The sequence below is a fragment of the Sinohyriopsis cumingii genome, chromosome 14 (assembly GCF_028554795.1).
Source record: "Sinohyriopsis cumingii isolate HCF-2022 chromosome 14, ASM2855479v2, whole genome shotgun sequence".
Classification (NCBI taxonomy): Eukaryota; Metazoa; Mollusca; class Bivalvia; order Unionida; family Unionidae; genus Sinohyriopsis; species Sinohyriopsis cumingii.
Window position 1 is genome coordinate 14,404,847 of NC_142974.1, and position 15,160 is coordinate 14,420,006.

General features: G+C 35.7%; 1 protein-coding gene across 2 annotated transcripts in view; it reads left to right on the forward strand.

The window, feature by feature from the left end:
• LOC149783289 (uncharacterized) overlaps positions 1-13,085 on the forward strand; it is a 28,444-nt gene extending 15,359 nt beyond the window's left edge. For both annotated transcript variants that reach the window (XM_089931524.1, XM_089931523.1), the window contains exons 2-4: positions 5,883-6,077; positions 6,785-6,928; positions 10,404-13,085. In XM_089931524.1, the coding sequence (XP_089787650.1) occupies positions 5,885-6,077; positions 6,785-6,928; positions 10,404-10,594 (528 nt within the window). In that variant the 5' untranslated portion in view covers positions 5,883-5,884 and the 3' untranslated portion in view covers positions 10,595-13,085. The remainder of the gene's footprint in view (positions 1-5,882; positions 6,078-6,784; positions 6,929-10,403) is intronic.
• The last annotated feature ends 2,075 nt before the right edge of the window (positions 13,086-15,160 follow it).

Sequence of the window (15,160 nt, forward strand, 5' to 3'; positions counted from 1 at the left end):
AGTCTTTCAACACCGCCAGCATGTTTGAATTCAGGCTGATAAATCGTTTCACATATTTAGGTTGTATATGTAACTGCATGCTTTGGTTGAAACTAAAGTGAATTCACATTTAATGGTTATGGAAAATAAGGGCACTTTTTATGCATCAACTATATATGGGAGGAAATCGTTGAGTACCTGAAAGCTTCAATAGGTACTCCCAAACTCTCACTCAAAATGACAGAGATTCATTATGAGACACTATCTAACTATCACTGAACAGTCCTGATCAGTGCCATCCGGACAAATTTAGGTGTGACCCGTGTGCTTAAATTATTGACTTAATACAATGCACCTATGATAAATCGGTACTCATTATAAGTGGAGTCTAGCTGTATCTGCACTATTAGAAAGGCATCACAGTTCAACTCGTAGCGAATAAAAGCCATTTTATCGGAAGCACTCAAATTGTTTCAATAGTTACCATACAAGTACAAAGAAAACAAAGCAAAATGTTTTTAACACGTGTAACTCAGTAACGAACGCTTTTATCTACATATCATTGTTTCGCATTGACTTTACTTTGCAATCTGTACTTGCAATTAAATTAAGAAGGATTTTCAGTTCATACTATTCTTGTTAATACTGAATATGAATGAATGCTAAGCTTTCTCGTAAAAACGTAACTAAAATTCATTGAATTTGCCCTTCTAGATCTCTTTCGGTTCCTTAACTTCCTTGATGGTCCAATATTTTATGTTGGTACATTACGGATGCGCCGCGTCCTTCACATGTCATCTTTTCGTCATAATGTCCTCTAAGTCAATGGATGATGAACTTTTGTGGCAATGCTAAGATATGTAGTGTTTATCACCTAGATATTGTATAGCTTAAAATTATTTTCTGTCAGAAGAAGTTAGTAATGCTTGAGAGAGATAAAACGCGATTTTGCTTCATTATACGGCTTCTCAATATAGTGGCTAGTAATGTGGAAAACGATGGCGACTTTCGATAGGTTAAACACGTACATTTATGAATGTAAATGGTTCAGTTAAGTTCACTGCCTATAAACTTTTACATGTTCCAATTACTGCAGTATTTATTTGTGACAAACATTATCGTTAGCATGGCCTTTGATTAGTACGAATTTACTTTCAAGAAACGCAGTTTCAAGTTTGGAAGCAAAACCATAGATTTGTACGCATTCTAAATTGTACACGAGCATATCACGCGCATGCCTATATAGTACATCGGGTTACGATGTCATGTTTTTCATCACGTGCACACATAGCATAAGGAAACATCATCACTGCAATCATGTGGATATTTTACTAAAGGGATGTCATACAAAGTGATTGCTGAAAAGTTGTCAGCTCAGTGGTCCGAATGGCAAGAAGTTGAATATCGTGAATGTTTAAATGGTTCGATTAAACAGGTATCGTGTAGGTTAATGTAAACCGTGTAGATGTTTTCAAATGGTTCGATTAAACAGGTATCGTGTAGGTTAATGTAAACCGTGTAGATGTTTTCAAATGGTTCGATTAAACAGGTATCGTGTAGGTTAATGTAAACCGTGTAGATGTTTTCAAATGGTTCGATTAAACAGGTATCGTGTAGGTTAATGTAAACCGTGTAGATGTTTTCAAATGGTTCGATTAAACAGGTATCGTGTAGGTTAATGTAAACCGTGTAGATGTTTTCAAATGGTTCGATTAAACAGGTATCGTGTAGGTTAATGTAAACCGTGTAGATGTTTTCAAATGGTTCGATTAAACAGGTATCGTGTAGGTTAATGTAAACCGTGTAGATGTTTTCAAATGGTTCGATTAAACAGGTATCGTGTAGGTTAATGTAAACCGTGTAGATGTTTTCAAATGGTTCGATTAAACAGGTATCGTGTAGGTTAATGTAAACCGTGTAGATGTTTTCAAATGGTTCGATTAAACAGGTATCGTGTAGGTTAATGTAAACCGTGTAGATGTTTTCAAATGGTTCGATTAAACAGGTATCGTGTAGGTTAATGTAAACCGTGTAGATGTTTTCAAATGGTTCGATTAAACAGGTATCGTGTAGGTTAATGTAAACCGTGTAGATGTTTTTAAATCGTGTAAAATGTTGTAGTCTTAAGAGGTGACACGTTAAATCAAATATGATGCTAGGAATGCTATATGGAGGACATTAGTATTTAGATTGCAGTTGTAAAACTGGGAAAGTTCTAAACCAGCTACATCTTCTGGCGTATTTTAATAATACTTATAACAAGGGAATACAACTTTTTACTTTTCAATTGACCATGAAAGAAAGGAAACATGTACAGGTGTGCGCTTATTTAAAAACCTGACCAACATAAGTAAAGTTATCTGTTAACAATCTCTAGTTCCGACCTTGCATAGGTGGTACTCAACACACTTTTATCAAAAACACCAAGGTGCTTCTCCTACCCTCACAAGCTTGTATTTAACAGCGTTGATCAAACTGAGCTAAAACAATTCAACAGTTCGACAAGTTTATTTTGTCTACCTCTATTTGTTTTATTATTTAATATTGCATACACTGCTTATTTATTAAATACTCTCAGTGAGAGAGATTAAAGCATATTATCAAATGGTTACATAATTTACTGCTTGCACATTTACATGTACACGATCAAACAATAACAATTTGAGTAGGAAAGGTGTTTACATTCAATAGAGGATAATTAGCTGATATCGAACAATAGAGTTAACATGTACATGTAAACCAACAGAAAGAAACGAAGTAGCCGTATACTGCGAGAAAATAGGTCATATTAAATGGCCAAATTGAGAACGAACAATGTCTACAAATATATCTTGCTCTTTGTACATGGTGTTCCACTAATGTAGTGCGCGATTGTGATGATACAATTTAAAATTATGCAATGTTCCATGCTGGAGAACAAACTGCAAACATGACCAGGAGAATGTGTGTAACACAAGACTTTTTTGTAGTTCAATACAGTTAGGCTAGCATAACAAACAAAGTTAAAAGACTTGCAAAAGGAGCAAACATTAATAGCTGAAAATATAATTATTCGTTTCAGGTCGAGCCTGAAACATAACAAGTCAAAGAACGAAAACAAATCTTCACATAAACTTTAAATGAGACTTAATCTACCTGACTGAATTAGATCAACATTATTCTAATTTTATTTGTACACTAATTATCCTTGGCTTGAGCGGTTTTTTCTTCTTCTAAAGTCACGTGAAATTAGCAGCAACAAAAGTCCTAAGCGAGAGAGTACAACGTACTAACACGCAGAAAACAACTTCCCCCTTCTGTTGTTTGTATGCTCTTGTTTTCCAATTGTTTCCCACGGAAGCAAAGGTGTACTCTCTAAAGGGAGGAACCTTTTAAGATGTACGGCTACATCTTATATGGCAACACGTCACTATTGGCTGAATATTTGTTTTTGTCTCTGTTTTTTCTGGCAGTTATGTGAGCTTTATCAACTTTTCAAAACTCTTTTGTACGATGGACCAATCGTGAGGCTAGCATTTTGTTTACTTTTTTAACTATAACACAATCGTTATGTCTCGCATCATTTGCAACATTTATTTGGGTAATATTGTTTTAGACTGCAATTAGCGCAACATCCACATCACATAATAACAATTTATGAAAGTTAACGCAAAGCAATCTGCACTACCTATATCAATTATCCCAGAATTGTGATTCCTTTTGTTGTATCACAACGACGTCATACACAACGAAGACTTGAAATAAATCATTTCGTGGAATTCAAAATGAGTTACAATAAATCAGAGACGATATGGACGAAGTCAAAGGATATGCCCATGGGAACAAAAGCTGCAGAATCACAAGGTTTTGAGAGCGCGAAATCTTATTTGTAGTTGCACAGATCACGTATAGAAAACATATGTCGGTGATGTTATAGTTGTGGCTATGTTACTCTGTATGATTAATTGCTAATTTTAGGACATTTCATTTGCTGATGTATGCCCTCATTATGTATTGCAACTGCACTTTGTACTGGTTTTATGTATGTATCCAGTTTGTAGATCGTTCAGGTTATATTAACAAACAATAAGAACATTAAATAGACTTCGCAACATATAACACCTTTTCCTATGTGTCATCGGTTTCCATTGTTAACACATCAATAATCGTAGGTAGGATATCATCATCCTTGTTAACTTGTTTGTTCTATTCGTTACGAAATGAAGCACTTGTTAAGATTTGAATGTACGATAAGCACCTATTTATATAGTATATTTAACGCATTTAATATCAAACTATACACTGTTATTATTTTCTTGCGTTTAGCCTTTACAAGGCCTTCACATAGAACATCGTTTAATTCATACTGTTGTCTTTTCACATGTTACGGATCAATGCCATCTCACCTCTGTCTGCGTGGATTCGAGTCTCATATTCAGCCAGTGTGGGTATATGAGAAAGCTTGCCAGTAGCTTATCGACCGTCGGTGGTTTTTTTCCGGGGATTTCCCGGGTTCTTCCTCCACCATTAATACAGGCGGTCATGTATAGCCTATCGTGTGCTGAAAATGGCGTTAAACCCTACAACAACAATAACAACTTGTCTCATGAAACAGTTTGACGTTCATTGATTGACATGCTCTAAATTTACTTCCGCGTGGCTGATCATATCGATACAGGTTATATATAATTGTCGCCAACAAGACAAAAAAACATACTGCAAATCAGAAATCGCAAGGTTTTAAATCCCATAATCTGTGCCTTTTACGAATATACGAATATGCCTTATCGAATGTTTACTTAGGCAATCAACACTTCTGAATATTCACTTCAACCGTTGTTGTAGTTGTTGTTGTAGGGTTTAACGCCATTTTTCAGCACAATATAGGCTATACATGGCGGCCAGTATTAATGGTGGAGGAAGAACCCGGAAAAACCCCGGAAAGAACCAACGACCCACGAGAAGCTACTGGCAAGCTTTCTCACATAACCACATTAGCCGAATCCGAGACTAGAACCGACGCAGACAGAGGTGAGATGGCAGTGATCCGTAACGGTGAGCGCTTTAGACCACTCGGCCACTCGGAGCCCCACTTCTACCGTTCATTGATTGTTTTACCTATCCAAGGACGCTTTACAAATGCTATTTCTCCCCATTACTTAGCTCATTGAAAGGGTATCTGAGCCAAGCAGGAACGGTTGACTTAGTCTTAATCTAAGACACTTTTATCAACTCTGCACAAGAATAGGACACAGTAGTTGCAAGCGAATGCCACTTGTCCGTATTAATAATTAAACAGTTGTTCCTTGTAACACATTTTTATGTTCGTACAATGACCGATCCAAGAGCAGAACTATGTGCTGTAAAAGTATTTGGAAAAAAACAAACTTTCTGAAAGGACTGACAATTTCTCTTCTTCTACATGTCTGTGTATACGGAAGTGATTCTGACATTTGGCTGAAACGTTAGAAAACGAAGCGTTATATATGTGCTTTTATAAGATCGTTAATCTGTAACAGTCTCACCTCATGTTCATCGTGGTTTAAAAAGATGTGTTTGATGTTGACTGAAACAGTAATCTGTGGACGAGTGTGTCCACATGGTATCAATATATCGAACTGCAATATATCCGTACACTCATTTTATTTCTAAGTGGTTATTAAGTGCGGCTACTCTCTCTCTCTCTCTCTCTCTCTCTCTCTCTGATGTATGTTTCAATACATCACGTGAGCGATGATAATAGTACCTTTGTATGCCAAAGCAAACACTTATTCACTTTTTCGAAGACTGTCGATTGGCTATTAGATACGTTCTCTCCTTGGCTGAGAGTGCAATATTTTAGAAAAAGAATTATTATTATATTGACTTCCTTAACATTCAAATTGTCCGAATTAAATGTTGTATATATTACTCGATTTCTTCAGATATGCATAAATTGGCAGTTGCCGGAGCGATCTGTGGTGCTGTGTCACTTGTTCTCTGTATCATAGCAATAGCTTCTCCGCGTTGGTTGGCAGAAGATTTGGATGTGGCAGAAGTATACTACGGACTGTGGAACAATTGCTCCAAGGATTATAAAACGGGGCATGAGAAATGCGGGTTAAAGGACATATTTCCAGGTAATAAGAGGAAAGTAAATCACTGTCTCTGTCTGTATGTATGTCTCTTATTTATGAGTCTTCGTAGTCGACCAGAACTCTCCTGTCATATACCAGAAGACTATATGTCAGCATAATTTACATTATACGTCGTATTGGCTACATTGACCGTTCATGAACATTGCAATAGAATTCGCCCCATCGTCACCTATCGCAAGTTAAATAGTCATTTTGCTTATGTATATCTGCCATTTTTTGTCTGTTTCTTCATCTGATCCTTCCTATTGCAAATTTCGCTTCTCCTATATTTTTCATTATTGCTTGCATATATGTATATCCATGATATCAATTTTTTTATAACGGCATTTTTGTGTCGTTTGATTTTACACTAGAGTTCACTGAGTTTGCAATATTAGCGTCGACTTACAAAAATCTGACTATATTAATCTATGTACCAAATACACATCGTCATGTTCATTCTGTTCATATTTCAATGCATATGCAATATTAAAAACCAGTTGCTACTGTGATCTTCAATCAGAACTGACACGCGTAATATGCATTTATATTTTATGTTGGTAAAGCGACTGTACTCTAATAAAGTTTGACAAGTCTCTATTTAATATCATTATCAATGTTATGAATGCGGTGAATGTACACCTAATTATCAATGTAATTTTAATCTCTATCTGTTTAGAAATAAATTTGTTTTTTTTTTCTTCTCTTAGACTGGACAATAGCTACACTGTTCCTAGAGATGGCAGGGTTGATCCTTATCTTTGGTGCTGTTTTACTTGAAATCGTGTACATTTTTATCACTAGATATAACCACAAAGCTGGAAAAATACCAGGACTATATGCGATCACTGGTGGTAAGTTTAAACGAAGAATCAATTCAACACTAATTCAATTATACAAGTATATTACCATGTAATATCAAATATTTCAGTATCCCTTCTTCACGATATATTTAATTTCTGCTTTTCTCCGACATAATGGGAGCTGCATTCCTTGTATGTGATGAGGTTAGATCCAATTTTCTGTGTTGCATTTTACAATATGATTGTGACAGTACTGAATAAATTGTGTTTCCTTCTTGCGTTCAAACCCGGCGGCTTAAATCAGGAATAACTAAATTTGGCATTTGTTAAAGCACAGGTAACAAGTAACTGACAGGTTACCAAGTCACATTTTCTTGCCATTAATTCTCTTTCTCAAACACATTGTCTTAGCTCTCATTTTTGTGTAAAAAGAAGTCAAATATAAAAAATGCATTTATAAATTTATTAAATAACGTTTAAACTTTCTATAGCACTCTCAGCTGTGTCTTGTTATATTCCCATTAGTGTAATTGTCAGTTGTAGCTTAGAACCATTGAAAACAGAGTCGGTAGTCTTCGAAAGCGATAGTGCTGGCTTGGCACCAGATTTGCAATGTTCTTCGTCAGTCCTTCTCTCTCTCTCTCTCTCTCTCTCTCTCTCTCTCAAATATGTTTCAGAGTATCTATGTTGTGTAATAGAAAATTTGAGTAAAGGTGGTAACGATGTCAGTATACGTTTGGTTTAGTACTTAATAATATATCAATACAAATATATTATTTAACGCCGATTTAAAACGGGCAAAATACAAGTACATGGTCACACCACTGTAGCCGACCAGGGCTGAAACTATGGTAGTATTTGAACCTGTGTCATTGCCGACACGCGTCCAACACTCAAGCCAGCCTCGGATGCGAGAGGTCGTGGGTTCGATCCCCAGCCGAGTCATACTAACAGCTGCCTCGCTTGACGCTCAGCATTAAGAGGTTAGTGTTAGTACTGGTCGGCCTGGTGTCAGGATAATTTGACTGGGTGGGACATCATGCTACGTGTCTGTGGCATGATGTCCCAGTGCGAGACATCAGCACACACACACACACACAAACACACACACACACACACTCAAACCAGCGTGCCAACTCTGGTTGAAAAATGAATAATAATGGATAAACAAAGCTACCTTTTCAATTATTCGACGTGAGAATGATATGATTGGTCCATTTACATCAAAGCAAACGATTTTGTATTCATGGAAAAAAAATTTAAACAAGGATTATACATCAGGGTATCACGCAAAAGCCGTTTCTTAAATTTAGAGAAGTTTGAGTTCTAAACGCACATGACATAACAAATTGATCGTTCAATAATGTGCATGCGTCGCTAGCAAATAGGACCCATCAGATTCATTCTGTAATGCATTTCCTTCAGTACTCGAGTCATATACTGTTCTATACATTCAGTACTCGAGTCATATTCTGTTTTATACATTTATTAGGACAGAAATTTTTAGTACAAGTAGCAAGATTGAAAATTCCTCTAAATTGTATTAAGAGTAAGTTTTGATTAAATTGTATTAGAAGTAAATTGATAAATCATATTGGAAGCAATTTTCTACTAAAATATATTGAAATTGAATCCATTTATTTGTGTTACAATTATATACTACTATTCAACAATGATTACGCTATTATGATCAAGTACGAACCGTCTTATACAAAACATTACTCTTCGTAAAAGCTAAGTCAATCCGTTTCTCAAATCCGAGAGAGAGAGAGAGAGAGAGAGAGAGAGAGAGAGAGAGAGAGAGAGAGAAGAAAGGAAGTTCAATCCTCTTGAAAGAGGTGTCACTTGATGATGTTGAAAATACAGCTACATGTTTGAAAATCTTGGCTTGCGAGGGTAGGGGATCGAGCTGTAAAGACAAAGCCTGTTTGAGCTTCTGGCCAGCAAAACTGATGTCAGCCCGTGGCTGGGTCTTTTTATACCCGTTTCTTAAGACAACGCCAAATATGGCGCGTTCCTAGCTTTTGCGTTGGCCACAATCTCAAAGTGAGGCTTCGTAGTCTCTTACAGATTATTGTCTAGGTTTATGTACATTATTACGTAGGTACTTCTGCAAGATCAGCACATTTGCCCTCTATAGGAATCTTTGGAATCTGTCTAGTTCACTATTTACGTAACCTAATGAATGTACTCTTTTTGTGCTGAGTCTGAGATACAAGTAATGTTTTGTATAAGACGGTTTGTACTTGATCATAATAGCGTAATCATTGTTGAATAGTAGTATATAATTGTAACACAAATAAATGGATTCAATCTCAATATATTTTAGTAGAAAATTGCTTCCAATATGATTTATCAATTTACTTCTAATACAATTTAATCAAAACTTACTCTTAATACAATTTAGAGAAATTTTCAATCTTGTTACTTGTACTAAAATATTCTGTCCTAATACATTCAGTACTCGAGTCATATACTGTTTTATACATTCAGGCCATCCGACTCATTCTGTAATGCATTTCTTGCAGTACTCGAGTCATATACTGTTTTATACATTCAGTACTTGAGTCATATACTGTTTTATACATTCAGTACTCGAGTCATATACTGTTTTATACATTCAGTACTCGAGTCATATACTATTTTATACATTCAGTACTCGAGTCATATACTGTTTTATACATTCAGTACTTGAGTCATATACTGTTTTATACATTCAGTACTCGAGTCATATACTGTTTTATACATTCAGTACTTGAGTCATATACTGTTTTATACATTCAGTACTTGAGTCATATACTGTTTTATACATTCAGTACTTGAGTCATATACTGTTTTATACATTCAGTACTTGAGTCATATACTGTTTTATACATTCAGTACTCGAGTCATATACTGTTTTATACATTCAGTACTCGAGTCATATACTATTTTATACATTCAGTACTCGAGTCATATACTGTTTTATACATTCAGTACTTGAGTCATATACTGTTTTATACATTCAGGCCATCCGACTCATTCTGTAATGCATTTCTTGCAGTACTCGAGTCATATACTATTTTATACATTCAGTACTTGAGTCATATACTGTTTTATACATTCAGTACTCGAGTCATATACTGTTTTATACATTCAGTACTCGAGTCATATACTATTTTATACATTCAGTACTCGAGTCATATACTGTTTTATACATTCAGTACTTGAGTCATATACTGTTTTATACATTCAGGCCATCAGACTCATTCTGTAATGCATTTCTTGCAGTACTCGAGTCATATACTGTTTTATACATTCAGTACTTGAGTCATATACTGTTTTATACATTCAGTACTCGAGTCATATACTGTTTTATACATTCAGTACTTGAGTCATATACTATTTTATACATTCAGTACTCGAGTCATATACTGTTTTATACATTCAGTACTTAAGTCATATACTGTTTTATACATTCAGTACTCTAGTCATATACTGTTTTATACATCAAGTACTGGAGTCATAAACTGTTTTGTACATTCAGGCCTGGTTATTACTCTCGGAGCCATCGTCTGGGCAGCGAAGTACAAGGATGATCAAGATTTGGCAACGTGTCATCTTTCAGGTGGTTTCTCCGTCGCTATTCTGTCAGCCGCTATGTCCATCCCTACCGGAACTTTGCTTTTACTGGCTTGGAGAGCGGAGTCGCGAGAGCATTTATATATGGCCCTTTGAGGATTTTTTAAGACTAAAAGATTGTAAATCGGCCCTTTGAGGATTTTTTCAGACTAAAAGATTGTAAATCGTATCCCCGATTTTCAAACCGATATAACGCCTTCGATATCAGAGATTCCATTCCAGAAACTACAGCACTGGTATCAATGACTCTTATGCACTCTGTGTATACCAAACACATAATGCATGTACAAGTGTGACTGACTGTGTTTCTTCATCATGTAATGTTAAAATAATAATGCCGACATATTATCATTGCTGCATAATTTCTTTCCCTTTTCATTCTTCATTCTTTCCATCAGCTCATTCATATTTATTTTTCTAAATTCAGCTCTTTTGTTTTTAAAAATGAAAATGAAAATGCAATGATAGAGATTCGCCGTATTCCTAATAATGTTATTGACATTGAATCAAATAATGAATAATTTATGACAAAATATGGCGATTTAAAATTATTCTCATTATTTAGTAAAATTCACATCAACATCAAAATGACACTCTTCGACTGCTTCCATAACCTGACCATTACAGTTCTTTATTGAAAACATGTCACGCAATTTTTATAGACCAGATGCAGAACAAAATGGTATGGCGCCCAATTACATAGTCCCACTGAATCAAAACATCTGGCAGGCTAATCAAGACAGGCTCCTTTTCCAAAACGACTGATTTCCTAATTGTCCAGCTTTTAAAGCAATCTTTCGCCAGCACCAGCGCCAGAAAGCAAAGTTTGTTTTAAGGAAAGAATATATATATGCAAAGCCGATGAATGGTTTTAATAATATCAGATAGCATTTCTGTTCTCGTTCAGAGCAGGTCCTATTAACTACAGAGTGAACATGACCGTACACATATTGAACATCAGAATTTACAGGAGCTTAATGTAAATGTAACAAACTTTCATTCTAGAATTTATTGATGCCTTTAACTAAATGTGTGCGTTTACATTTTAAAAGACCCACCGTTCTCCATCCCTCTGAAATGTATTGGTGTTAAATTATGGATAAATTATGTGTCTATTTTTACATTTTAAATGAAGTCTGATATTGATTGTGTCTAAATCATTTTGGAAAAGAAGATCCTTGATTAGATTCGTATTAATCAATATTATCACATTAGGTATTTCAATTCATTTTCTGTGTGCCGCTTTGTCAGTTTAATTTTAAAAACCAATGAACTTCAAGTGTGATGTATCGTAAAACGTGTAGGTTGCATGTTTAAATAAGCATTTAAGTATTCTACTGTCTGCTGCACTAAATGGACAATTTGCACATATAAACATATGTTAATTGCATTTAGAATGTTGACGTTGTGATACTAATAGGAACGATTACTAGCTTCTTATGCACAACATCAATATGTGCAAAAATTCGAAGTAGGTCAATGGTAACCATGGTTACTAATGTTTCAGGCATGCACTTTGTTTAATTGATACAAGTTCAAACGGGCCGTTAGCTATTCAACCAATAATAATTACAGTTGCATCAGTTTGTAAATATAGGGAAGATTTCCATTGGTCAGAACAAATCCATGTGATCAGTCTCATTTGGGTTTATTTATGTATAAACTGTACGGAAATCTACTTTATACTAACTTTTGTAAATAGTCACGTGCAAAGTAACTATTATAAACACGGAATGGGAAGGCATACACACTGCATGTCAATACAATCAATAAAATCAACTACTGTTAGCGTATTGTTTATAGATGATTGTCGGAGAAAAATGGTGGACTACTAAGCGAATTAGGTGTTTCGCTTGAACATGCGTTGATTTGTCATGGGCATTAACATGGCTAAGAGTTTGTGTCTGGTCAATTGACAGTGGTCCGATCAAACGAGAAATCAATATAAGTGATTTCACATCGTCTGTGTGCATATGCAGAGTCTTCAACCTATCAACTAGTCCGAACGAATAAGTATACTTAAACAGTAATACGTTTTACTCTAATACGAGAAGAATAAAACGACATATGGGACCTTATTTACCACGAGTTTGTTTAATCAATGTTATCGTTAAAGCAAGACATTTTAGTATTATCTCACCACAAAACTGTCAAAGATATAACTTGCATTATTATACTCTGCTAATATCAATAAACGCAAAGAACCCTCAAAGGTGTATTGAAAACCAGATGTAGAGATTTAAATAAAATTGAGATGCATTAATGTATTGAAGTCTGCTAAGAAGGGCGATTAGGGCTAAATAGAGAATTGTTTTCCTTTCTTGGTCAAACAATGCTACTAGTTTTAACCGCGATTAAATGCAACATCCGTTCTTTCTCGTCATTTACATCTTGTATTTCACAACATTTTAAATGTTCATTTATTTTTGTGAAAAAATACAAGTAAGTTTTCAAGTTGAACTTATAGTTCTACAATAATGTGACAACCATTCTTTGCTGTTTGATTTTGGTTCATATATAAATTAATGTGTATCATAATCCGCAAGTTTGTCTATCTAGATCTGTTCGTAAATTCGTTTGTTATTCATTCGTTTGTTCATTAATTCTAATTTCTACACCTTAACTTACCCACATAATGGCAGCAAAGTCTGTTTGTTTGTCTGTCTTCGTGCTTACCTCTTGTAACTGTCAGACTGGCAGGTGAAATTGATGAGTAATTAATAAGCTTAATAATGAGAATCTTCATAACAGATATTGGTTTAGAAACATCGCCAGTCAAATCTTAAGGCCCCCTCCTCCCCCACCCCCAGGTCTCTTTCTCAAACTCAACTTTTCCAAATGGTAATGGCTATCATTTTCAACCATGTATAGTAATTTGTCATGGACAATAAACCAGTATAAAGGTTTCTCATTTAAAACTCCTCTATAAGGGATTCTCTGTTCACATATAAATATGATTTTTCTGCATTTTGTGGAGCCTTTAATCAAGACTATGTAGAAGGCCATACTGCCGTATGACAAATTGATTCCAATTTAAAGAATTCATTTATGATCAATTGTTCTCTATGATAATAATATAATTTCTTGTCAGCTAACATACTTCGCTTACAGCGTGTTAGTTACGAACTTTGGAAATGAGCATGTTCAAACTTTCCAGACTGCTCCGGTGGGCTAGTGGTTAGAGCGTCAGCCTCGGATACGGAAGGTCTGGGTTCGAACTCCCGGCCGAATCATATCGAAGACTTATAAAAATTACTAACAGTTGCATCACTAGTCGCTCAGCATTAAGACGTCAGTGTTAGGACTGGTCGATCTGATGTCAGGATAACGTAAATGAGTGGGACATCATGTTACATGTCTGAGGCATGAGGCCCCAGTGAGAGACATCACTATAAACTGCCACACTGCAGATATCGTAGCTTAATGACTGAAAAATTGATAAAGCTACGTTAAAAATCTTAATCACACACACACACACACACACACACACACACACACACTCTTTCCACGGTAGTGTCTTACTTTAAATCAAAGCGAGCACAACGACCGCAGCTTTCTTCGCAACGTCTCTTTACAAGAAGTCATGTCCTTCAGCAGTTAATAGGTAGTTATTTTCTATAGTTACTTATTCGGCTGTCATGAGACGCAAAATAAATTACATCAGGTTGTTGCTGTCACGATGTAAATGAACACAAACAAGACTTTTCTTTATTTTCATTGATTCTATTATTTTGAGAGCATACATACATGTTAAACCATTTCTTGCTCTTCAGTTGCTTACACTACGAAACCAGTCTCTATATGTTTGATATTCGTTTTTTTTTTTACTAACTGCTTCATTCGACAACACAGGTATGCTTTCACGTGTTCGTTCATTTATGTTACTCCTTTATTCAATTGCATTCCGAAAGAAGACCCCGCCCTCCTCCCTTCTGTTAGTTAGCTGAAATATACCGCGTTTTCGTGTCATTACTCGCGAAACGTATCAAGTGAAGGTAACAACGCGAAAGCCTTTTATCTGACTTGGAAACTTAAATTTCAGTAAATTATATTTATTACTCTGAGTCCTACATATTTGGGGCATCGTATATCACAGTGGTACGCGTCTTCCCAGATATCGTATTTTCTCGTGATTGTTTATGTCTATCATCACGACCAACCGACCCAGTCCTAGCGTATAGCTAGAGTTTATTGTTTACATTAACCTATACTAGCATAATAAATTTGTGACATTTTTAAATATTACTTGTTAACAAAAATACAACTGCATGGTGGGTGTTTGTCACGAACGGAGCAACATTTGTTTGCATAGTGTCACAGAAATTGATGTGCTTTAATTCTCGAACAAATATACAGGGTCGGCCTTAGGTCGGTTGGACCGATTTGGCGCAGTCGGGCCCCGCGCTCACAGGGCTCCGCGCCATTGCAATTTTTAAAAATAGTCCAGAAAGAGAAAGTAATTTTAAGGCGATGGAAGAAAATATTAAGTTCAATATTATATAAAACATGCTTAAAAGTTTATTTCCAAATGCCGTGCTCACAGGGGGCCCGGTGCGTAAATCCAGGGAGGCCCCGCAAAAATGATCAATACAGATCATTGATGCAAGTTACTTCCCCACGTTACAAATGCGAGCTGTACATTGCGATCAGAGGGATCACCCG